The sequence below is a fragment of the Biomphalaria glabrata genome, chromosome 1 (genome assembly GCF_947242115.1).
Source record: "Biomphalaria glabrata chromosome 1, xgBioGlab47.1, whole genome shotgun sequence".
Taxonomy (NCBI): Eukaryota; Metazoa; Mollusca; class Gastropoda; family Planorbidae; genus Biomphalaria; species Biomphalaria glabrata.
Window position 1 is genome coordinate 28640343 of NC_074711.1, and position 24863 is coordinate 28665205.

Below are 24863 nucleotides of genomic sequence, written 5' to 3' on the forward strand. Positions count from 1 at the left end.
TCATGCACTACCTCCAATTAATTTTGCTAGAGTAATAATGTATTTATAATTACTTTCTCAGTACTTGTGGTAAGTTTGGACTTTGGGAATGTAATGAAAGTCCAGAAAGATGTTCAGCAACTTGTTCTATATTAGGAGGCAGCTATATTAGTACTTTTGATGGAAGAATGTTTGGTATTGATAATATTTGTCCAGAATTGACTCTGGTGCAGGTAAGGAATAATTAACCTCTGGAAAACTAATCTTTCTCCCATAATTAAATGGGCAACATTTTTTTTAGACAAAGTATAAGTATATACAACCATGTTCTTGAATTATACTATGGACTAATGTTTCCAAACAATGAATGTCTATAGACTGCAAATGTAACCATTAAACTGGAATCATCAACAAGTTATTTGGATGAAAATGGAGACACAATCAGTCCTTCTACAATAACAATTGATTATCAAGGAGTTACATCCAGTATTAAAGTACAAAAGACAGGTGCAACAATTGAAAATGGCTTTTCTCCACTCATTTACATCAGGTACATTTTTTTTCAGCACTCCTAATAAATGTTTTGAATTACAATATTGTTAGACATTTTTTGAAGCCTATTTAAAAAAGTGTAGACAAAACTGTTTAGTTTTGGTTTTAAATTTTTTTTGAAAAAAAAGTTTACTGTAAAATATATCACAAACATTAACAGGCAAGTAGGAAGAGATTTTTATGTGGTGGATATAAAAGGAGGACAAATACGCTTAGAAATATTTAAAGATGGAACTATTCTCTTAAAAATGAAAACCACAATTTACAAAGGAAAGGTAAGCATATTATTAAAATAAGTTTTAAGAATTTCTTGTTTTATTTGTATCAAAACTAAATTAACATAAAATAACTTTCAAAATATCATACTGATAATTATAATGTTTATTTTTATTTGGTATATATTAAGTTTGTATGTATTTTTAGATTTCAATAATAATTTATTTGAATTTAAGGTGCTTGGTATCTGCGGTAACATGGATCGTAACAAAGACAATGATTTCCTGTCTCCATCCAATTCACTTATGGACAGTGCCCAGTTTCTTGGCTTTTATTCAAAATGTAGTAGTGATACAAAATTTAAAGAGTTAACTCAATCAGTTATGGTATGACATTTTGTTTTTCAGCTTTCTTTTAATTTTTTAATGACATAGAAATAAATACATTTTGAACTTCATAATCAGTTTTGATGCTGAATGTTTTTTTTTATTGTTTGCCCAGAATCCAGTTTGTGGTAAAATCAATACTGCTCCACTGCCTCCTAATTCAAGAGTGGACATAGATAGCTTTGTCAAACTTTGTAACAATGTCCCTACAGAGGCACTTCGTTGCAATGTACTCAAATCTTTTTCTCTGACAGCAAATGTAGATTTTGTTGCTATATTCAATGATATTTCAGCCTGTTGTAAGTATTACTTCTCCTGAATTAAAGGTTTTGTTTTCTGCTATTCTCATACAATTAAAGTCTTTCCACTTAACATGCCACTCAAGATATACAAATGCAACAGAAATGCTTTGCAAGCTCTATTGAGTCCTTTTTTTTAATGCAATAATTAATATTTATATTGCATTAAGAAAAAATACATGGAAGCTTTGATGGCTGAGAGGTGTCAATATTTAATTACAAAACTGGAGCTGGCATCTGGGATTTTTATTTTTGGAATTTAAGCTCCCATCCCTAAGTCCACCAACATTTAATGAGTACTCAAACTTTATTGAGGAATATAAATTTGGTATGAGGTGATGCTCTCATTTTAATATTTGCCACAGAAACATATGATTTTTACTCACTAGTCTTATGTCTCAATGGGAGGTTATAACTATTTTTTTATTTGAAAACTTAAAAAAATACTTTTTTAAAACCTTTTCATATAATATCTATTTAACCAGCTGGCTCAACATGCCTTAGAAAACAAATCAACATATGTGATGCCCACTGTAAAGATCATTTATTCACCAATTGTGAAAAAGAGTTTGTATACAGCTGTGGTTGTGCAGAGGGTGAATATTTCAAGGATGATGGAACATGTGTATCCAAAAATCAGTGTGGATGCTTTGACTTTACCAGGCCAAATGAAGTTATTGGACCACATGCTGAGTTTATGCATGGGTGCAGGGAATGGTAATAATTATTCTTCATTTTTTAACACTTATTCTTCATATGTATTCATCAGTTCATTAATTCAGTAAATGTTTATCACAAGTGTCCTTTCACTCAGTTTGCAGTGATGTTAGTCAAACCCTTGCTATGGTGCATATCATTTTTCCTGCCTTACTTTATTCTGTACAAAATAGAAAGGTCTTTGCAAGTCTTACCAGTATGCAGCAAAAGCTGTTTTTAATATTTTACCATAGAGATAATATGATGTTATACAATCCATTAAATTATGAACTTAAAAAACAGAAAGTGCTTTTTAATTAATTTTTTTTTTCAGTTTTTCTTTCTTTATCTAATGTTTTTCTTTTAGTGTATGCAAAGGCTATGAACTGCAATGCAGCAACAGCTGTGAAGAGGTGATCTGTGCCAATAGTCAAGTCTCAAGAAATGCTCTACTGTCAAAATCTACAAACTCCACCTGTCTTAGGAAGATGTGTCCCAAACCATTTTATGCCACAGAAGAGTGTATCAATGTTGAAGCCAGTTCACAGCTGTGTTTCTGTGCTGATGGATTGAAGCAGACACAGGTACTGAACTGAGTATCTGTTAATTGGAAACTTCTGTAACCACATTGCTTTTCATCATTTGCTTCATCTAAAAAAAAAATCATTAATGCACATCCTAACTACATTTTAGTCTTTAAAATTATTATTATGCACATATTTTGTTTATGGAGATGGATTTGAAAATCTGGTTTTATTACACACAGTCTGGTTCCTGTGTGCCCAAATGCCCTTGTTATGAGGGGGGGAAATGGTACAATGATGGTGAAAGATATGAACAAAATTGCCAGACAAAGTAAGTTTATTGTGTTTATTTGATATTTCTTTTTTTTTTTTAATATACACTAAAAATATTGAAGGGTATATAAATTTGTAGATAAGCTTTTTAATGAGATGAATAACTTACAATAGATAAAAGCAATCAAAATTATTTTAAAGGATAAAAATTGAAATATAATAGTGTGTCTGATATTACAAATTTTAGCTGTTTTTTTTAAGTTAGGCTATTGATTATCAATTAATCATTAAGTTAATACAGATAGAGCTATGAATAGAATGTCATTTTTTTTTAAGTTCATTTTAAAAAAAAAGACCTATTACTGATTTTGGATTAAGGAACTAGGTGGTTCAGTAATTTAAGCTATACGTTGCTAATCCAAAATCTATGGTGCAATTTCTTTTGAAGATTCCAGGATAATTATTCAGGGTTGGAGTCCTGGGCTAAAGCCCTTGAATTACACTAGTCACTAATGGGTTAAGTTGTGAAAATTAATTGTGGTTAACCTTAGTTTTCCATATTTGTTGCATTTTTTATTTACATTAGCAATGTTATTGACCTGTAGGTATTAAAGCAGAGCTAAACTTTTTTTTTTTAACTTTTTTCTTGGTTGCTGTACAGAGAATCCTTGATATTATATTTTTGTTACTCCACTACTGATTAAAAGACACAAAAGAAAATTAATAATAACCCTTTCCATTTCAGAGTTTGTCGTGATGGTGTTTTCGAATTTGACAGCGAACATACAAATGATTGTACTGGTAGGTTTGAAACCAAAAAAACATTGATTTACCTTGGTAATCTTAGGTATGTTTCTGTCATTAAACTTTGTTTGCTCAATTTTTTTCTAACAATTTTTTAAAGGTATTTGTGTTCTGACTGGGTCCTCAATGAAACTAAAGCCTTTTGATACCACAACCTTGACTGACTATTCAATTACTGGCATGTGTGAATATTATGTTATGAAAATTGGATCTGACCATGCAGTAAAAATTAAACCAGTACTTTGTGGGAGTAAAAGTAAGAATCTTTAACTTATTACCTATAAACAAGATCAATTTGTTCAATACATTTTTGTCAGCATATTTTTTTAGAATTGCTAAATTATTTTTTTTAGCTTTGCCTTCAATAGTTAACTGAAATGTTGTGGCATAAAAGGTAGAGTAGTTGTTTTAAGATAAGATTGTAGGTGGAAACTTAGTTGAGATTTGAAATAGTGTCATAGTCCACATTTTTGTTAGGAATTCCATATATATCTTTTACAGAAGTAAAATTAGTTGGACTCTGTGCTAGCCACATATTGCCTTTTTATATCATTGTTAAAAAAATTTGGTGAACTTTACTTCTACTGTTTATCTTTATTTTAACTGCATACTTTTTTTTTTTTTTTGCAGAAACTGCCTGCATGAACATGATAACTATTGAAACATCTTACCTTAAGTCTCCTATCATCCTTAAATCTGTTAATCCTGGAGTTGTTTTAGTTGGCAACAGAGAGTATAGCAACAATGTTGGACCAAATATCAAGGTCATCAATACAAATTACTACTTGGCTGTCATATTTGGTGATTTGTTCACTATTTTTTGGAATGAAGGTAAAATTATGCAGAAATTATTTTCTAAACACCATTTTTTTTATTAGTGAAATAAATTTTGAAAAACTCAATAATAATAATAAATATATGTGAAATATAAAAATTTTATCTTGAGAAAATTTGTCATTCTATTTAGGACTAACCCTAAGAATAGAAATCTCTAGCAAGCTTCTAAACCAGACATCAGGTCTGTGTGGTAATTTTAATTTGGATGCTTCGGATGACAGAAAAGGAAGTGACAATCTTCAGAAAGAAACTCTGAGCAAATTGGCCAAGAGCTGGATTGTCAACCAAGATGAGTGCACCTCCACTGAAGAGCAAACAGTTGGTGCATCTTGTGAGGTAAATGAAAATCCTTATGGCTTAAAGAAAATAATTTTAGAAACACAGCTACTTTTACTTTTAAAATCATTATATTTGATCATGTGATGATGCATTAATCAGTATATTTCATTTCTTGTTAATTCTGTAGTAATTAATTTTTAAGTGTTGGTTCTTCAAATCCACACATTTTTGACAATTTAAAATAATGTCAAATGAGGCTATAATTTAATATTCTGTTAACTTTAGTAATAATTGATTTCCATAAATTAAAAGCATTTTAAATGATTTTTATCTTTTTTTCTTCTCAGGGATCTAATAGAGAAACTTGGGCTGAAACAACATGTAAAATTATTTTAGAAGGAGATGCTTTCAGTGATTGTCGCAAACTAAATGCAGATGTTCGAAGCTTCTATGATAATTGTGTGGTGCAAGCCTGCAAGTAAGATTTAACTCAATTTTGCTCACACACTAACATGAGGATTTAAAAATACACTAATTAAATTATAGTAAACTATTGTTGTTTATTGACTTCAGCAATATCTAGTTCTATTAATGTCTTTCTACTAAAAAAAAATATGTATGCATGAAAGAAATATTTTTTTTAATGATTTCATAATTTTTAATTAACTTTATTTTCTTATTTAAAGTGATTTTAATCGTCTTTTTTTTTTTAAATCCAATAAAGATTTATTAAGCTTCAATGAGAATATAATTTCAAAGTTTCATTTTATTTCTTGATATTAATTTTTTAAATTTGCATTTTTATAGTACATCTTACTGAAATATTTTGAATGACTAATAGTAATTTTCTTTTCATTTTTAAAGTTGTGACACTGGTGGTGACTGTGAATGTCTCTGTGATGCCATTGCTGCATTTGCTGCACATTGTAATGAGCTTGGAGCACCAGGCAGATGGAGGCATCAAAGATTGTGTCGTATGTTGTCTTTCATATAGCAATAAAGAATTTTCTAAATTGGAAAAGCAATCATCATCATCATCATCAAACTGCATTAGAGTGAGGGCTTGAGAGGCTCAAATCCTCTCTTGCAAAATCCCTGGACAGAAACCCTGCTGTCTTGCATAGTGCATAAATGTCGCCAAAAGAAAAGCAATAGATCTATACAATGACTTAAAAGAAAGCTTGATTCAATATTTCTTTTTAAATTTTTTCTCTTACATATTCCTGTGTTTTTCTCCACAGCCATGCAGTGTGATTATGGTAGTGTTTATGATCCTTGTGGAGATGCTTGCCCTGAAACCTGTGGAAAACCTTTGAACACCTCTAGCTCCATCTGCTCCTCACTGACCTGTGTAGAAGGTTGTTTCTGCCCACCTGGTTATGTAAGAAAAGGTACCATATTTTGAACCAATTTTAATTTATAAACTTAAGGTACTAAAGGTGTATGTATTTAAACATATTAAGTTAATGGATGCATCATTATATCTTCCTTTATGATTTAAAAACTTTGCAAAGTCAATAAAAGTTATGTATTCTCATTTAAATTGTGCATAATAGAGCTAAACAGTTGTGTTAAAAAATGTAAAGTTACAGACATTATGAATTCATTTGTTTTTATTTAATTTATTTTGCCTTATTATGCTTAAACAAAATACTACTTTTATACTGTTGAATGTGTTTATAATAGATTTAGATAGCTTGAAAGAAACTATCTGTATTCCTAAACCTGAGTGTCCTTGCGTTGATGAAAATGGAAGGGAAATATTTCAAGGACAAACTGTTACTATTGATTGTCAAGAGTGGTAAGAAGCAATCTTTAAATAAATTTTATCAAATGGATAACTGAGTACTGAAATAACATTATTATTTTTGTTTTATAAGTTTTGGACATTCCTTAAGAAATTAAGATTCATCTAGTCCAGACCTCTTTCAAGACAGAAGGAAATGTATGTGGTTGGGATTCAAAGTCAGGACCTTTTGATAACAGTCCATAGTGCTTACCAAATTACCTGGCAGCCTTTCAATATTACACATAGTGTCTTCTATCTAAACCTGAAGATGAAGTAACAGAACAGTTAAAAGAAAAAATATTTCTACTTTTAAAATAAAATTCCATAAATAGTGCTTGTGATAAGGTCATTTTATTTTCTCTGTAGAAAACATAGCAGTTTTATATTTTTGATTTGATTAAAGAAATTATTGTGGATTGAATCAATAACTAGCTATGTGAAAAAAAAAGCATGATACAAAGATTTGCTTTTAAGTGTAATTTATGTTATTTTTCTATGCATTGAAAGGAAGGTTCTGTCAATCTCTGTGCTCACATTCTTCTTCCCTTTGCTAAACATAGAGTTCCTTAATATTCAACTACCTAATTCAGTCTCTGTCTTTGATTTTATTTTGTAAAACCAAATTTATTTATTTTGATATTTATCAACACCTACATTAAAAAATGTTTTTTAATGAGAGAATTAAATTGTACTTTGACTAATACATGACTAATACATTTACAGTGAGTGCAAAGATGGAGAATTGAAATGCACAGGCCAAGTTTGTAATGTTACTTGTAAAGAAGATGAATATAAATGTGGAGATGGACACTGTATTTCCAACAGTTTCAAGTGCAATGGAGTCCCAGAATGTATAGATGGCAGTGATGAATTTGAATGCATAGGTTGGTCAAAAGTATTTTGCATAACATCTCACAAAAAAATAATAATGTGTGAAAGTGCCACTTGTCAAATCCTAGAAAATAACAAAATAAATTTAAAGCATACAGTAGCTAGACAGAAAGAAAATATGAGCTTGGAGTCAATTTTAAACTAATTAAAACCTTATACTTCTAGTGCTGAGCTAAATTCAAACATCAAACTATTAGGTTAGAATAATGTAATTGTAATTTTTTCTTAATGGTATTTTTTGTACTTATTTGAAACTTCTTGTTATTTTATTTCCTCCTCTTTCACTCGTATCCATTCAACATATTCTAGCTAGACATTATCCAACATGTCAATGTACCAGAAAGAAACTAGTTTGGCAAGTCAAACAGCACTTTTAAAAAATATTAATATATAAATATTATTAAGTGTTAGAAGTATTATCCTATATGATACAGACATTACTTCAAAAAAAGAAGATGATTACGTCCTACTCGTCATGCATTTGTACAACTTTGTCCTAGCATATGGAATGAGAAATGTGCCTTTATCTTTGTGTCTTTCTGAGTATTTTATTAAATTTTGTATTTGAAGATTATGGTTCAGTGTTTTATGTATAATTGCTACTTTACTTTTAAGTCTTCTATCCTGAAAGCTTTCTAAATTTAGTGATTTTACTAAAGGTGTTACTCTAGTCAAATGTGAATATTCTTTTGTTATGAATCTCACTGCTCTATTTTGTGTCTGTTCCAGTTTCTTAATTTTTCTTCAGTTTAGGGTCCCAAACAGAGGATGCATATTCTATTATTGGCCTAACCAAGGTTAAATAACAGTTTAGTTTTATGTTCTTATTTGATTTATAGAATTTTTTTTTAATAAACCCTAATGCTTTGTTTGATTTTTTATGGTTTCATCAATATAGGGATTCCATGACAGTTTTTTATTTATTATAACACCTAGGTATTTTGCGTTTTTAGTCTGTGTCACTGGTTTACCATGAATAAGATAAGTGGAATTAATTTGTTTTAGTTTTTTTGTTACTCTTAATAACTGGCATTTTTCTGGGTGCAAAGACATGCTTCAATTTGATTTCCATTTCTGTAATTCATCTAATTCTTTTTGTAAAATTTCTGTACCTTGTGTTGTTTTTATTGTTCTATATATTATGCAATTGTCTGCAAATAATCTGACTTTTGTTCCTGAACTAATGCAATTTGGTAAATCATTTATGTAAATTAAAAATAGTAGTGGGCATAAGACTGTTCTTTGAGGTACTCCTGAGTTTACTGTTATTGGTGTTGATTTAGAGCCATTTATTATTACAGTTTGTTCTCTCCCTATCAGAAAATCTTTAATCCACTGATGCAATGGAACCTCAATACCAAAATATTGTTGTAACTCTAGGGTAGGCACTCAACGAACGTCGGGAGGTAACAATAAACGAGATATTTATTTACAGTACAAACAGGACTTCAGCCATCAAGTCCCAGAATGTCCTATCTCAAGTGACACCAGTCCTTTCCTACCTAAATACCAATACACACCACCTACACACTTTTCAGTGCCGCCCCAGGTCCTCAACACAGTTCATAGATAGTACAAAGGACGTTTTCTCGAGTCAAGACAGCTTAGACTTCCATTAACTTTAGCCCGATCCATAACAGTCCTTCTTCCTGTCTAAACATGTTTGCTACTACTTGTGTTGAATGGTGTTCTGATGCGCACCATCAGTGCAAACTATGGTGGTGAACTTTATCAAAGCCTTGGAAAAATCTATCAAGATAGCATCTATTTGCTCACTATTATCTAAACCTTTTGAAAAATCATCAATTAGTCCTACTAGTTGTGTTTCACATGATCTATATTTTCTAAAGCCATGTTGGTATGGAGTAAGGACATTATGTTTGTCTAAGTGGTTTATAATGTTGCTACATATTATGTGTTCTAGGATTTACGTGTGATGCTGGTAAGTGATACTGGTCTGTAGTTTCTTGGTTCAGATTTTTCTCCTTTTTTAAATTGGGGGGGGGGGTACATTAGCTTCTTTCCAGTCCCTTGGTACTCTGCCCTGGTTAAGAGTATTAGTATTGTATATTAGTACTATTGTGGCTTTTAGAGATGAAAATCTCAAAGCAAAGAAATTTAACCTTTTTGTAAACCAAAGAAAAACAGCAAAAAATTATGAGCCATTTCGAGCTCTTATCCAGGTAGATATAATTCTTTTTTGCTCTTCTTTAATGTCTGACACAAGATTTTTTTTTTAAACATAATTGCAGCATAAGTAAATTTTTTTTTATTTTGATTAATTATCATCAGATGTCTGTGAAGGCTACCTTTGCAAAAATGGACAATGTATTTCAAATACATCTGTTTGTGACAACAAGATTGACTGTTTAGACAACTCTGATGAAGCCCTTTGTGGTAATTTTGTTTTCCTCTTAACCAACATTGTCAGTCTTATTTAAGTTTTTATTTTCAAAAATGCATTTTTGACTTTATGATACTTTTTTATTTCAAAAGAATGTAGGAACATTATAAACTATGAAATTTATGAACTTTTGGCATACATGTTTAAATATATCTGATGTAATATTACATTTACTTCTCCAGATCAGAAATGTGATGAAAATGAATACAAATGCCCTGAGAGTCAATTCTGTATTAACCAAGACTATCTTTGTGATGGTGAGAAGGACTGTTGGTATGGTGAAGATGAAGACAATTGTACTGGTACACAACTTTTTAATCTGCTTGTCCATTTTTTGTCAAATTTTGTTATTGAAGTCTTGGTACCTGGAAATTAAGTTTCATCTAGATTTTTTGTGTGTGCTATTTATAGGCTATTTCTAGTGTTGCCTTAAGATTCTGTATCTTTGATAATAAACAGCTTTAGGCTTTTATATATTAAGCTTAATATCCTTGAAACGTGAAGGACATAAAATGGTATTCAGTCAGGCTCCCTGCAATTATGAGACAATTTACAACCTCTGCTGCAAGATGTAGTCAGGGATGGTAATCATTTAATTTAATTTAATAATAATCTTTATTATCCGTATGGAAATTTGTCTTACAATTTGTGCATTATTGATGGATGATGTTCCATTTGACATCCACAATAAAGAAAAACTGACAGTGTACTTTATCCTGTTCTTTGGGAGTGGTTTTACAGCATTTTATTCTACTGATATATCACTTATTAAAATAGATTCTCATTTTTTTATTTACATCTATCTATCTATCAAATGAGTTCTCATTTGTATATGTAGACTGGTTAAAAAACAAGATTATATTCTTTATTCTTACAGATGTCTTGAAAGATATCTGCTTATTCACTTATTCTAATGTTTGATTTAGTTTGTCCACACAATGAGACCCACTGTAACCAGACATACTGTATACCTAAAGACTACCATTGTGATGGTCATGATGACTGTGGTGATGGAACAGATGAGATTGGTTGCAGTAAGTGCTTTCACTTATATAATTTTTAAAATAGATTTTTTTCTACACATGAATTGGAAATTGTGGCTGAATAGCACTGTTGACTTCCAAAAAATAGGTTTCAGACTATAATTTAGTTCACAGATTTAATTTATATTGTGAATCTAGTAGGTGCCATGAGAAAAGACCCTATTTCTATGGAAGTTCATATATTTTAGGAAGAGTGAAAATAGCTTGACACATATAAAAAGCCTCATAGACATGGGTTTCAAAGGAGCACTTTACTTTTCAAAAAATAATGTTTTTTGTTTATTATTTAATAGATTAGTTTTGTTTTTATAACTACATTATGGTTTTGTTTTTTCAGCTTATCCAACCACTACAAAAATTCCAGGTATGATTATTTCCCCTTTTTTTTACAAAGCTTATATCAACTCACTGTGTCTGTCTGGTAAACAGTGTGTATGCATTATTTCTCCCGCACCCATGCTCAGATCAAGTTGATACTTTGCACAATTATTCATTGGCTTAGACAAGACATGATTCATTAAAAAAAAGTAACCAATTTAGTCAATTAATTACTGGTAATTAATTATTTTGTTTGATACCAACAAGGAAAACTAATCCTTCAGTATTCACAGATATAACTAAATGTGTTGGGGTTAGCCCCCTTATTTAGTTATTAACGCTATTTCTCTCCCTAGCATTCTCCAATCAAGTTGATACTTTAAACAATAATTTATTGTACCTAACAAAACATGAATCAATTTTAAAAATAACTAATTAGTCAATTGTTGGTAATTAATTATTTTCTGTGATATTAAATAAGGGAAAAAACTTGTACATTATTGATAGATATTTTTTTAAGGGCAAAGTTCTTTCCCCTTAGATAAGCTTTTCTTGTGTTTTGTTATATCTTTATAGATATTCTTATGATGTAGGAAAAAAACAGCAGTTTGATCCTTGACTAAGTTGTTTAAATTTTCTCTGACAGGTTGTCCCTATAATACTGTGACATTTGATAGTCCCGGAGTAGATTTTAGTGTCCAGTCCAGTAATGGCATTGGGAATAGTGCATTTACCACTCATGGTTGGTCACCTGAAGTTGGTAAACTCGGTTATTTTACAATAACTATTCATAGCTCAACTCCTGCAACTCTGATGGAAATAGCTTTTAACCTGTATAATGGACAAGGGACTGCACTTAAAATAGAAATTGAAACTGAACAAGGAACTAAAATATTGGAGGTAACAACATTTTAATGCTATGCTGTGTTATTTTAATTTGTGCTTTAGAATGATTCGGTTAGCTATCTCTCATCTTCTGTGAATATATATATATATATATATATTGTAATAACTTAAGTGAGGCAACTCAGCGAGGACATTGACGTTTATTTACACGGAGACATGACAAACACAAAGGACATCTGCCTTGAGCACAGCATCTCCATATTGGCTCTCTCTTGGGCGGAAATCGTTAGTCTCTTATGTCAACATCCGACTTGTCTGGTCACTGATAGTGCGCACCTTCTTTCTGCACTATCTTGGATGGCGGTGCGCATGGCAAAGTCATAACATTGCCCCCGTCTTAGCACTTTTCGTCCCGAAAAGAAACACTGCAGCTGAGGTTTGACAGTTCAGGTGGAGGTCAATCAGTGGGAGCCACAGGCGGCAGGGAGCGTGTTCCCCACGAGGCCATCCGCATTGTTTTCTTCCAGTTCCGCTTTCTCTTTCTCCAGTTGACCAGGCTGTTGTTGCGACGATGACGTGGCCGTTTGCCACACAAAGAGATAGGGTCGAGCACTGTTTTCTTCAGCACAGCCGTTGATCGGACACGCTGTCTCAGCAGACCTTCCCGACAGACGCCCCTCAAGGGAGCTTCAGGTTCGCTTGCAGCCACGTTGCAAGCAAAGTCCAATGCACCGAAGTCATCCTCAGACAACAGTCTTACGTCCAGAAGATAGGTCTCTTCAGGTTCAAGTGGAAAATGTCTTTCTCTTGACAGCTCAGATTTAGAGTGATTTGATTGACATTCATCTATGCCAATGTCGATGATGATGGTAGAAGTACATATGCGCTGTTGGTGGTTTTCTTGGCATCTAAATTCTATGTGTGAAGCGCCGCACGTACAGTTCATGCTAAACTTCTGGATGCTGTTGTCAAGCTTCGAATTTCCCTCGTGAGCACCGACAGATAGGCAGAGGTCTTTAAGGTCCATAGCAACAGGCTTGAACGCAGACCCAACGTTGTCTTGCTCCGTCCGGCTCATTGAGGTACTGGTAACAGGTACAACAGGAACAAACGCTTCAGGCACGTAACAGACTTCAGTTAAGGTACTGGTAACAGGTACAACAGGAACAAACGCTTCAGGCACGTAACAGTCTTCAGTTTCTTCATTTGTCACTTTCCGTTCGATTCGGTACATCTCGTTGAGATCATCACAGCAATCGTTGTCACGTTTCTCGTCTTGAAAGTCACAACCACAAGACTTGCCCATAACACAGACACAGACGGCGCTCAAATCCCCAGCGTCTCCGTCACCACTGTTTGTGCAACCACAGTCTTGACCACGCAACTTCTTGACCAACGAGTCTACAGGCAACTGCTCCTTTACCAACGAGTCTACCCCTTCTTTCATTCGAGACACCATTTTATCTACCTTGTTCCCCATACTGTTAATTTGTTCACACATTGCTTCATTTATCTTGCCAATAAGCTCATAAATCTCCGGTTCAATTTCAAATAAGTAGGTATCTGGATCTTCGTCTTCATCTATCAAGGCTTGCCGGAGACGAGCTGTAAGCACCTCCTTGGTACCACCAATTATCTCATATCGGTTACGAAGTTCCTTCCTAAGCTCTCTAACTGAGAGTTGGTCTAATCGTTTCAAAGCTGCCATTGTAAATCCTATCTCCTCTCGTTGAGTTGCCTATAATCCCACTTCTGACAACCAATTGTAATAACTGAAGTGAGGCAACTCAACGAGGACATTGACGTTTATTTACACGGAGACATGACAAACACAAAGGACATCTGCCTTGAGCACAGCATCTCCATATTGGCTCTCTCTTGGGCGGAAATCGTTAGTCTCTTATGTCAACATCCGACTTGTCTGGTCACTGATAGTGCGCACCTTCTTTCTGCACTATCTTGGATGGCGGTGCGCATGGCAAAGTCATAACAATATATATATATATATATACATACATACATACATACATACATACATACATACACACACACACACACGCACGCACGCACACACACACACACACACACATATATATATATACATATATATATACATATATACACATATATATATACACATATATATATACACATATATATATACATACATACACATATACACACATACATACATACATACATACATACATATATACATATATATATATATATATATATATATTTATTTATTTATTTATTAGGGATGCACTGGATAGTACTTTTTGATATTCGGCCAGAGCTAAATATTGCCAAATAGTAAAAAATGATATTTGGCCGGAGCCGAATACCTAAGTTTCTTGTAAATAGCTTGTGGTATTTTTTTTTTCTTTTATATACCTTATTGTTTTAAACTCTGTTACTGATTGATTTATTAAAGCTTAACAGTATTTATAAACAGATAGGCCTATCACAAGAGCGTGTCTGTGTGTATGTTTGAGGCCACCAACTATAAAGGCTGTGTGATGGAGGGTCAATGTAAAATATGCTAGGAAATATTTAACTAGTTACTAATGTAAATCTCTCATAAGTAAAGTGCAATCTGGCTTGTATAATGGTTGGATGTATGTGTTCAAGAATTTCAGACCAACAACTGGTCATCAGACTTGTAATTTAAAGTCCAAAGATGGCTTCTGGCTCTGGCTTCAAGGGCTTAATACTGATAGTAGCTGTTAGTTAATAGTTGGAATCTGAAGCATAGTAGCTGTATATTTATAAATCCATTTGCGGCAAATGATATTTTATTAACAGCGGGAACATCAATTATGCCTATTTATAGCTTGAACCTTAGATGTTGCGAAGCATAGATTTAATTGTAGTCTGTAGGCCTATTATTGATATCTCTGTTTAGCTCTACTGTTTTGTAAATCTAAGAGCATTAGGAAAACCAACTTTAGAAGAAAAAAACTCATCCAAAGCCTCCCTATCAAAAAAAAACATAAATAGATTTTGTGTTCGAATGAGTACAACAACCTGGTCAGATAGAGGTAGTGAGCCTACACTTGTAGTCCTAGTGTAGTGTGTATTGTTGCTAGTGTTGACCATCACACGTTTTTTTTCCTTGGGCATACGCAATAGTATTGAGTGGTCAGACAAAAAAGATAACACATTGGCATGGTCAGTCAAGCATATAGATAAATTATATCCGTACACTAGTTACAGAGGTCAAGGGTTTCTTAACATTCCAGCAAATATTTTCTTTGTTTGCTAGATCTATTTGTGGTGATCAATTTATTTTCTGCGATTTTAAACTTAACTGTACGGTTTTCTTTTATATATTAAGTCAATAGAATTAAACAATGAAATTAGCTTTTTTTCTAAAGGTTTTAATACAAGGCCAAAAAATACACACAAGCACACATGCACATCTTTGTTTTATTTTATTGTGCAACGAACGTGTGTTCAATGACTTAATTGACATTTCTCTCCAAGTAAACAACCTTAGTGTCATCTAGTGACCTCTAGACAGTGTCAATATGTCTTAACAATTTGCGTTAATTCATTCTGGCTTAAGAATGGACAATGTCTATCAATACATTAAGTGTCATGGATTAAACAAATAAGAAGTTGGGGGTGTTGAATCTGTTGAGCCCTCCCTTTAAAGATACCCCTTGTCAATGTCTTCTATGCTAATAAACACAGATCCTTTCTATTTGTATCTACATTAAAATTAGTTCCTAGCTTACTAAGCTATTAAATATAATAATTATTAATAATATACTCCTGGTTTTAGGGTTGCAAAAAATCACTCTTTAGGTGTGTTTTATGTCCAACCTAATAATTGACATTTACCTCCAACTCCAAGTTAGCAATCTTGGTAACAGTGTAGAGGTTTGGCTTGTAGTCCACCACCCTAATTGAGACTTAACTCAAAGTAAACAAACTTATTACCCGGTCAACAGTGTAAAATGTGTGGCTTTTGGTCCAGACCCTTGATTGACAACTTATTTTCAAATAAACAAACTCATACCAGGTTAACCTTGTAGAGGTATGACTTGTAGTCCAGCCCCCTAATAAAAATTCTTCTCCAAGTAAACAAATTCTGTTCCCTCATAAGATGTGACCTCTAGACAGTGTGAACATGTTGACATTTGGCTTAATGTGGTCAGCTGTCTATCTGTGAACTCAATGTTATGGACTAAAAAAACAAAAGGAGTGAGGGTGCTCATCTCTACCTCTGGAGATATACCCGCACATTTAGACAGATTATCAGCGTGACGTAGTTAAGGAATATTACATGTTTCCTAGACCACTCAAAGGTCAAGACAAGCTTTTAAAATGTGCCAGACATCGCTGATACGTATGTAATGCGAATTTATAATGTAAAGTTTTATTTCTATTTAGAATAACACACCTTGTCTCTGTACTAAAAGATATTTGTTGCATAGTCATAGTAAATTCTTTTATTTGAAACATAAACGTTAATGTATTTCATAACTGACATTACTGAATCATGTCCACTTTATGAATATTGGTATATTTTTATTGACGTGGAGACGACATTCGATGACTTCCTTCATTGAGTATTAAACTTCTTGTTGGACATCGTTTATCAGCGTCGACTACCTTTCGCCTGTGTTGTTTCGATATTTAAGTGTTCCCTCCGTTTGGCGTATCTGGAAAAGACTTAGCGCAGAGGCACCTAATAATATTAAAAGAAATAAGAAATATAGGTACTACGCTGTAGTTTTTTTTATCCGGTTTACTATTCGGCAGTGATATTTGACAGGAGGCGAATATCGCTGAATAGTGAAAAAAATGCCGAATATTCAGCAGAAGCCAGAGCCGGAGCAACTATCCGGTGCACTCCTAATATATATATATATATGTATGTATGAATCTATATATTTGTATATGTTTGATATGTTTATGTATGTATATGTTTGTTTGTGTGTGTCTGTGTCTATGTATTTTTTTTAATTATCCTGTGGATTATAACATCTACTATTCATTTCACTTAGATGACACAAATAACCAAAGACAAAGTAACATTTGATAAAGTGTACAACATTGAATTCCTGGCTATCACTATTGTCACCTTTGGAACCATCTCTGATTTGTTATTTGAAGTTTGCTACACACCAGTTACAACAGGTAATAATTTGTCAGTGCGTTTGAAATACCTTTCAGTCAAAAACAAACAAACTTATAATCTTTAAATGTAGTCTTGAGATGGCAAAGCAATAATTAATAGATTACTAGAATTTGGTGATGGGGTGGGGGGGGGGTGCGGTGCCTGAGTGGTTAAGCATTGGCTTCCGATCCTGGAGTTCGAATCTCAGTGAAGACTGAGATTTTGAATTTCGGGATTTTTAGGGCACCCTGAGTCCATCCAACTCTAATGTGTACCTGACTTTAGTTAAGGAAAGTAAAGGTGGTTTGTTATTGTGCTGGTCACATGATACCCTGCTCTGTAACCAAAGAAACAGATGACCTTAACATCATTCGCCCCATAGATCGCAAGGTCTGAAAGGGGAAACTTTACTTTTACTTTTACTAGAATTTGGTGGCTGAGTAGTAGCACATGAACATTTGCTAACTTTGAGAGTTTTTGGTAATGTTTAGAGAGAGTCAGAATACATGGACATGATAGATAACTTAGTGGTAGAAGACTAGAAAGCCTTCGACAGTATTGACAGACATAATCTGGAGACTGATGAACTACTACGGAATTCCAACAAAATTCACCAATATCATTAAACAGTTAAACGATGACTCATCATGCCAAGTAATACACAATGGTAAGCTGACCAACCCTTTTCAAGTAAAAACAGCTGTAAGACAGGGATGTATGCTTTCGCCCTTGATATTTTTGCTGATGATTGATTGGGTCTTGTGGCAGAAAGTCTTAGATAATAAAAGCGGCATACAATGGACACTAACAAAGCATTTAGAGGACCTGGATTTCGCTGATGACATCTGCCTCCTCTCCCATACACAAAAAAATGCTCAGACCAAACTCAACAGACTCTCAGAAATAGCGAAAAAGACTGGACTTTTAATCAACAAAAAGAAAACAGAAGTTATGAGGATCAACAACAGACAAGATAACACAATCATGCTACAGGGAGAGAACATCCTTGATACGGACCACTTCACTTATCTGGGAAGTAGAGTTAGTAAAGGTGGCAAAGCTGATGATGATGTACTAATTCAGATCAATAAAGCTAGGTCTGCCTTATCAACTCTTCAAACAATCTGGCGCTCTAAGGCACTATCTCTACATAACAAAATACGAATCTATAATACAAACGTTAAGTCTATCTTTCTATATGGTTCAGAAACTTGGAGAGTCACTAAAACAAATATGGAAAATCTCCAGACTTTGTTAACAAATGCCTACGCTGTATATTGGGAATTAGGTGGCCAGAAAAGATAACTACTATCGATTTGTGGGAGAGAACTAGACAAAAGCCCATAGCTCAAGACATCACAAAACGAAAATGCAGCTGGATAGGACACACCCTTCGAAAACCAGCTACCAATGTTGCAAGGCAGGCACTTGACTGGAACCCACAAGGAAAGAGGAAAGTGGGCAGACCCAAGCAAACCTGGAAGAAGTCAGTCATCAGTGAAGCTGAGGGTACTGGAATGACATGGGAGCAGATGAAGAAAGCTGCTCAGAACTGAGTTCGGTGGAGAGGTGTGGCTGCGGCGCTATGCTCCCCTGGGAGTACACAGGATTAAGTAAGTAAGTAAGAAGACTAGGTGTTGAAGATTGAGTGGTTGGTTTGGACTTTCCTTCATAATGAAGATTACAAGGACTATGTCCTGGCCCAGACCTGAAGGAGAGCAGGGAATGGTGATGGGCTGGTTCAAACTTGAGACCATCAGAGTGCAATCCACATGACCAGACAGCCTACTTGTGACAGGATGAGATAAACTAACTAGAATATTATAAGGTTCTGATAGTTGTATGATTGAGCTCTAATATATGGTCATAGAACTGTAGCACACTGGGTTGTGGCATTGAATGATAGAACTCAAGAAGTTAATCCTTTAGTACTTTAGCAATTGAGTGTAGGAATAGAGTGAGTAATAGTATGTGGTAGGTGAGTAATTGATTGATTACTAAGACAGTGGCACTGATTGGTTATAAAAAAAAAGATCACCAGTATCAAACAATTTAATATAAATAACATTTGTATCTAAATTTTAAAAGAAATTGAGATTTATTTAATAGATAAAATACAGATATACAGAACAAAATTTTTGTAAACATTCAGCCATAAAAATTTGTTAAACTTTCTTGCATCTTTGTTTTAAACTTAGAGATGGGCAAGTTATAAGTACAAACAATGATTCCTTTCACTAAGACCTTGTAATATCTTTCTAGAAAATACAAGTCCTGAAACTACTCCTGAGTTTACAACTCTGACAACTATTGCAGGTATTTTATTTTAAAGAATATAAATATGGTGATGTTGGTGGTTAAATGGTTATCAGGGATCTCTTAGGGTATCTGACTTTTGTTGAGAATTTTGGAAATAAGGTAGTGCTCCTTCACAGGCTTCTTTCAAATGTTTGCCTCAGAACAAGGTTAACTTAAAATCATATGTCATAGATTGTATATTTTTTAACTTAAGTATATTTGTTACCTTTCATTATAAAATTCTGTGAGGCTACATAACATTTCTATTGATATTTAATAGAAACAAACATAATATTTTGTCTTATAATCACACTGTACAGAGTGTCAGGAGAGCTTAGTCAGTTTAACACCACAATACTTTGGACCAACATCAAGCAATGTCTTCAGACCTACACAAGGAGAAACTCACATTGTCATAACATTGAAACCACAGAACATGGTTGAAGTATTGGATTTAATTTCAGTATCACTGCAGCTTATTGATATTGAGCAAATACAAATAATTGTTTACAAAAGTGATGGAAGCAAATACAATGATCAGGTTGGTTTAAATTACAGTATCATTAAGTCTTCAAATGTGATTTGCAGATGATCATGTTGAACAAGTGGAAATATACAGTTTCTTATTATTCCTTGATTAGGTGTATGCTAAAGATTCAGATAAATTGACCTACTTTATAAAAGATGGAAAAGATGTGCAGTATGTTGAAATGTACCTGGAATTCAATGAGTATAAATTCAATACTGCACAAGCTGTTTACATTGGTGCTGAAGGCTGCATCAAAGGTAGATAACTTCATAGATTATATCAGAGATCAAAATACAGATCATTTCATAGCTTATATCAGAAAAATTGTTTAGCCAATAAATCAATATAAAATAGATATGCTTATTTCATTTTTGTTTCTTAATTAATTTCCTGTTTGATGTGCATGTGAGTTGTTGTTTTTATTTTAGAGAAAAGCATTCTGGGAGATGGGCCTTTTACATAAAAAAAAATATTTTTATACGCCATAGTTTAACATGCTAGCCATACATTATAACAACCATATATAAGAGTTATCCTATTTCTTGATTGTAAACAGTAGCAGTAGAAATTTTTATAGTCTCTGAATGATAAATGTTTAAAACAAAAGGTTTATTGGGGAGAAAGATTTTTAGGTCTAGATTTCTGATGATGTCTTTTATGTACCATAATATAAGATTATAAAAATTCTTTGTTCTGTGATGGACATTATTACAACAGTTTTTATCTAAATTTCCAAACTGTGATTTATATCAATCCAATATTTACAATTTAACTGAAACCCATTACATGATATGTACAAATATTTAGACAAAATGATTTGGATTTCTTTGCAGTAAAGAACTGTTCACTGGGTTACTGCAATTCACAATGCTTAGATGAATTTGACAACATTTGTACCTCAGATTGTCCACCAAGTAATTGCTGTAAGTTATTTTTAAGTGCATTTTATTTTTCAAGAATCTTTATGACTAATTTTACTAAAAATATTTTATATTTTGTTGACAAAGAAAAAAAATAGTTTAAAGATTATTACTGAGAAAGATTTTATATTATTTATAAGTATTCATGTTTTGATATATATGTATACTTGAATGTCTTTAAAATCCAAGTTGTCATTGTTTGACAGTCACAACACCTTCTACAACAACCGTCACAATCATCACCCCAACACCTTCAACTCCATGTCCATTTGACATGGTGCCTGTGCCAGTCCTTAATAAAGAGCCTCCTTTCTCAACTAACTCGGCTTACAATGGGAATCCTCAAGTTTTAGTTGTCATTGACAACTCTGATTATACTCTCCAGAGTATAGATGCTGGACCTGATGGGAAAGTTTTGGAGCTTTTAATGACAGTGAGTCTGCTTACATTTACATTCACTAAAGGCATTGTTTATAGTTAAAACTAAGAAAGTATAATCATCATTAAGCGTTAATAGTGCATAATCTACTATGGCTTTAATTTCTTTTTTAGAATGGTATTCAAGGTGTGTCAGGAACACAATTTGCCTTTATTTTCAGTAAGTGATCACTCATTCATTGCTTAAAGTAAAGTTTTAGAACACAATTGTATGTTGTCTTCAATTCATTTTGTCTTTTAGGCAATAATTGATTACATATGAAGAATGTTAGTGAGATTTTTTTTTCTTGTATATAATTTTATTTAAGTTGTCAATTTGTTGACGTTTTCTCATTTTCATGATATGCTTACACACCAAGTTTTTTTTTATATCTTAAAATACCATTAGAATAAAGAAATAGATTTTCAGTAATGAATGGTTGAGTGGTATTTACATCTTGATTACCTAACTGAGAGGACTCAAATTTGAATGTTGATGTAGACTAGGAAATTTAAATTCATGATTTAACTCAAGCTAAGCACGATAAAAGAGCATGGAAGATGTAATAATAATGATAATACTTTCCTTTTACAAGAAATCTATCACTTCTGAAGCAAGATGTTTTGGCACAGCCGATTTGGTTGTTTTGGCATGAAAAGCTTTAGATAATTTATAATGTTCACTTTATTATGTCTTTAAAGAAATGATACATATGTCTGTTTTGTGTGTTTGTGTCCAAACATATTTCAGAAGTAAAGAACAAGAGTTATTGAGTTATTTTTGTCCAATAGATTTAAGTTTATTGTGTAATTATTGTTACATCACTAGCATTATAATATGCGGCTGGGTTTTAATATTGTCCAAAAACAAAATGAAACAATGATTTAAAAAAATTGATGCAAGTTTAAGTAGAGAAATCTGATGAATGTCATCTTATGTGTTTCGCACACCTGGCCAATTATTTATGGTGGTGTGGGAAGCATGTTAGTACCATACTTTCAGGTTAACATCTGACCTTTCATAGTTTGTATGTTTTACGTGTTTCAGAGGCTACCTCAGAATTGAAGATTATTACATCCTAGCCCAAACCTACAGGAAAGCGGGGGATTGTGGGGGGGGGGGGGGGGCAGGGTTCAAACCTGGGGCCATCAAGAGGATATACCACATAGCACATGACCTGGCAGCCATCGATAGTTTGCAATATGCATTTATAAAATGAAATAGTCAAAATTATTAAAACTTTTTTTTAAAGGGGGGGGGGAGGGAGTATGCATGCTATATGTAGTATGATATACTATATGTTGTATAATATACTATAGAATCCTCAAATGCATTTTATAAATTATATTCAGAACCTCAGTAAAAGTAAAGTTCCCCATTCAGATCTTGCAATCTATGGGGCAGATGATGTAAAGGACATCTGTTTCTACGGCCCATCATTAACGAGGGTGTCATGTGGCCAACACAATGACTAACTGCCTTTACTTTTCCCTAACTATCAGGTACCCATTAGAGCTGGACTCAGAGGCGCCCTAAAAATCTAAAATTAAAAATCCCAGTCTTCACCTGAGATGAACTCCTATTGAAAAATCAGAGCAGGAAGGACTAGTCCTCCGTAGTGCTCTGGCAAGAAACTTAGCCGACCGGCCTCATAGCTTCCATACAAGTCGAGTGACTGCACAGGCAAGTCCCCCCTTAGCTCGCGGAGCTGGGGACACTCGTACAAGACATGCGACACTGTTTCGACGCTCTCTCCACAGTGACGGCATCGGGAGTCAAAGTTAGTGCGGAACCGAGCAAAGTATGCCCCAATAGGACAATGTTCCGTCCTGCACTGCGCAACTATTGACTGCTCTGACCTCCTCAGTCGCCACCATGGATCGTCGCGATCTGGGTGACGCATGCGCTGCCAGACACCACGTGCTCTGTTGGATTCCTCCCAGGACTTTAACCACTTCTCACGAATGAGTGCTCGGATTTGTGCCGTTGCTTGTAAGTACGTGCTTGGTGCTTCGAGGTGTGTGGCTGCCATTGCACCCTCCCTTGCGAGGGCGTCTGCCGTTTCATTGCCCCCCACGCCGCAATGTGAAGGCGCCCACTGCATAAAAACGACAGCTCCAATAGCTCGGCGGATGTTATCTGCGCGCCGATTGCCTCTTCTATTACGGGCGACCCTCCCCCGCCGCCACCCATAATTTGGAGACTGGAGCGAGAGTCAGTGACCAACACCACCGTAGTGGCGCTAGTCTCGCGTTGGAGCATTCGGGCCATAATGGCCTCGAACGCCCTAGTTATCCCTGTGAGTTCGGCATCCATGGAACATGCGGCGTAGCCGCATGGACCAGAGAGCCTATGGTAGGATTTTATGGTTATGGATGCCAAATTTTGAAGAATGGCAGGTGTTAATCGCCTGTTGGTGGCTCCCTCTTGCCCTAACAGGGACAGGTTTATTTGTGGGGCCGGAAATCTCCTCCACGGAGGGCACGTACTAATTCTCCTAATAGGGATTCTATCAGTGGAGAGCCCAGCTGAATTAAACAAATTGGCCGCAATATGGAGGAACGATCACATTTTGATGCGGTTCCTCTCTCTCCACTGTCGCACTAAGATTGAGGTGGGTAGCCTAGAGTCGCCCCTTTTGTAGCGCTCGTAGGCCGTAAGTACTGCCCTCTCCCTCCTAAGATGTAAGGGTGCCACGTTAGTTAAGATTTCAGCAGCGTTTGTTGGGCTTGTCCTAAAGGTGCCACAAATGAACCGTAGAGCCTGTGCTTGTACCCGGTCGAGTGATTCGAGGGCAGTTTTACTAGCGTATACTTGAACTGTATAGCTGTATTCAATTTGTGATCTGACTGCCCCTAAGTACAATGTGCGTAGCATGTCAGCTTTGGCACCCCACTTTGTGCTGGCCAGCTTTCTTAGTAACGCTAACTTCTCCGAGGCTTTTCGTTCAACATCCTGGACGTGCTGGAGCATTGACATTTTTCTATCCAGGGTCACCCCTAGATATTTTGGCGTATTTTCACGCTGGAGTCGCAGCCTACCGAGTTGGAGCTCGAATGGAGCCTTAAGAATGTCGATCCCTAGGCTGAACAGGGACCAGGTTGTTTTGGCAATGTTTATCTGAATTTGCCATTAGTCGCAATACGAGGAGATGGTATGGAGGTCTGCTTGAAGTGCCGCCTGAATTTGGTCGGCTTTCTTCCCGGTTGACCAGAGGACAATATCATCAGCATATAGCAGTTTTTTGGACCGTAGTGAGCTGGGCAAATCATTAAGAAAGGCTATGAAAAGTGTACAGGACAGGGCGGAGCCCTGAGGCAGGCCATTGAGTTGTTGTTTTGGCTTGCTAAGGGAGTGCTGGTATTTTGTACGTGTGCTCCTCCCAGACAGAAAGGATTGTATCCAATTGTATATCTTGCCCCGCACACCCA

General features: G+C 34.5%; 2 protein-coding genes across 2 annotated transcripts in view; one reads left to right on the top strand and one right to left on the bottom strand.

Moving 5' to 3' along the window:
- The window catches only part of LOC106059342 (serine-rich adhesin for platelets-like), a 58168-nt gene that overhangs the window by 15896 nt on the left and 17409 nt on the right, over positions 1-24863 (top strand). Inside the window, exons 13-41 of the mRNA XM_056010991.1 lie at positions 62-212; positions 357-529; positions 692-806; positions 984-1133; positions 1249-1432; positions 1918-2149; positions 2496-2712; positions 2895-2983; positions 3671-3726; positions 3830-3985; positions 4360-4560; positions 4697-4902; positions 5193-5323; positions 5710-5819; positions 6087-6236; positions 6532-6646; positions 7358-7518; positions 9818-9922; positions 10112-10231; positions 10856-10963; positions 11310-11336; positions 11937-12190; positions 17155-17287; positions 19530-19583; positions 19886-20106; positions 20207-20351; positions 20928-21017; positions 21221-21447; positions 21567-21612. Coding sequence (XP_055866966.1) covers positions 62-212; positions 357-529; positions 692-806; positions 984-1133; positions 1249-1432; positions 1918-2149; positions 2496-2712; positions 2895-2983; positions 3671-3726; positions 3830-3985; positions 4360-4560; positions 4697-4902; positions 5193-5323; positions 5710-5819; positions 6087-6236; positions 6532-6646; positions 7358-7518; positions 9818-9922; positions 10112-10231; positions 10856-10963; positions 11310-11336; positions 11937-12190; positions 17155-17287; positions 19530-19583; positions 19886-20106; positions 20207-20351; positions 20928-21017; positions 21221-21447; positions 21567-21612 — 4127 coding nt within the window. The remainder of the gene's footprint in view (positions 1-61; positions 213-356; positions 530-691; positions 807-983; positions 1134-1248; positions 1433-1917; positions 2150-2495; positions 2713-2894; positions 2984-3670; positions 3727-3829; positions 3986-4359; positions 4561-4696; positions 4903-5192; positions 5324-5709; positions 5820-6086; positions 6237-6531; positions 6647-7357; positions 7519-9817; positions 9923-10111; positions 10232-10855; positions 10964-11309; positions 11337-11936; positions 12191-17154; positions 17288-19529; positions 19584-19885; positions 20107-20206; positions 20352-20927; positions 21018-21220; positions 21448-21566; positions 21613-24863) is intronic.
- On the bottom strand, positions 12579-13844 carry LOC129926521 (uncharacterized). Its single transcript, XM_056031179.1, has 2 exons — positions 13279-13844; positions 12579-13218 (listed from the first exon to the last, which is right to left on the bottom strand). The coding sequence occupies exons 1-2, from the start codon at positions 13842-13844 to the stop codon at positions 12594-12596; spliced, it is 1191 nt and encodes a 396-aa protein (XP_055887154.1). The 3' UTR covers positions 12579-12593.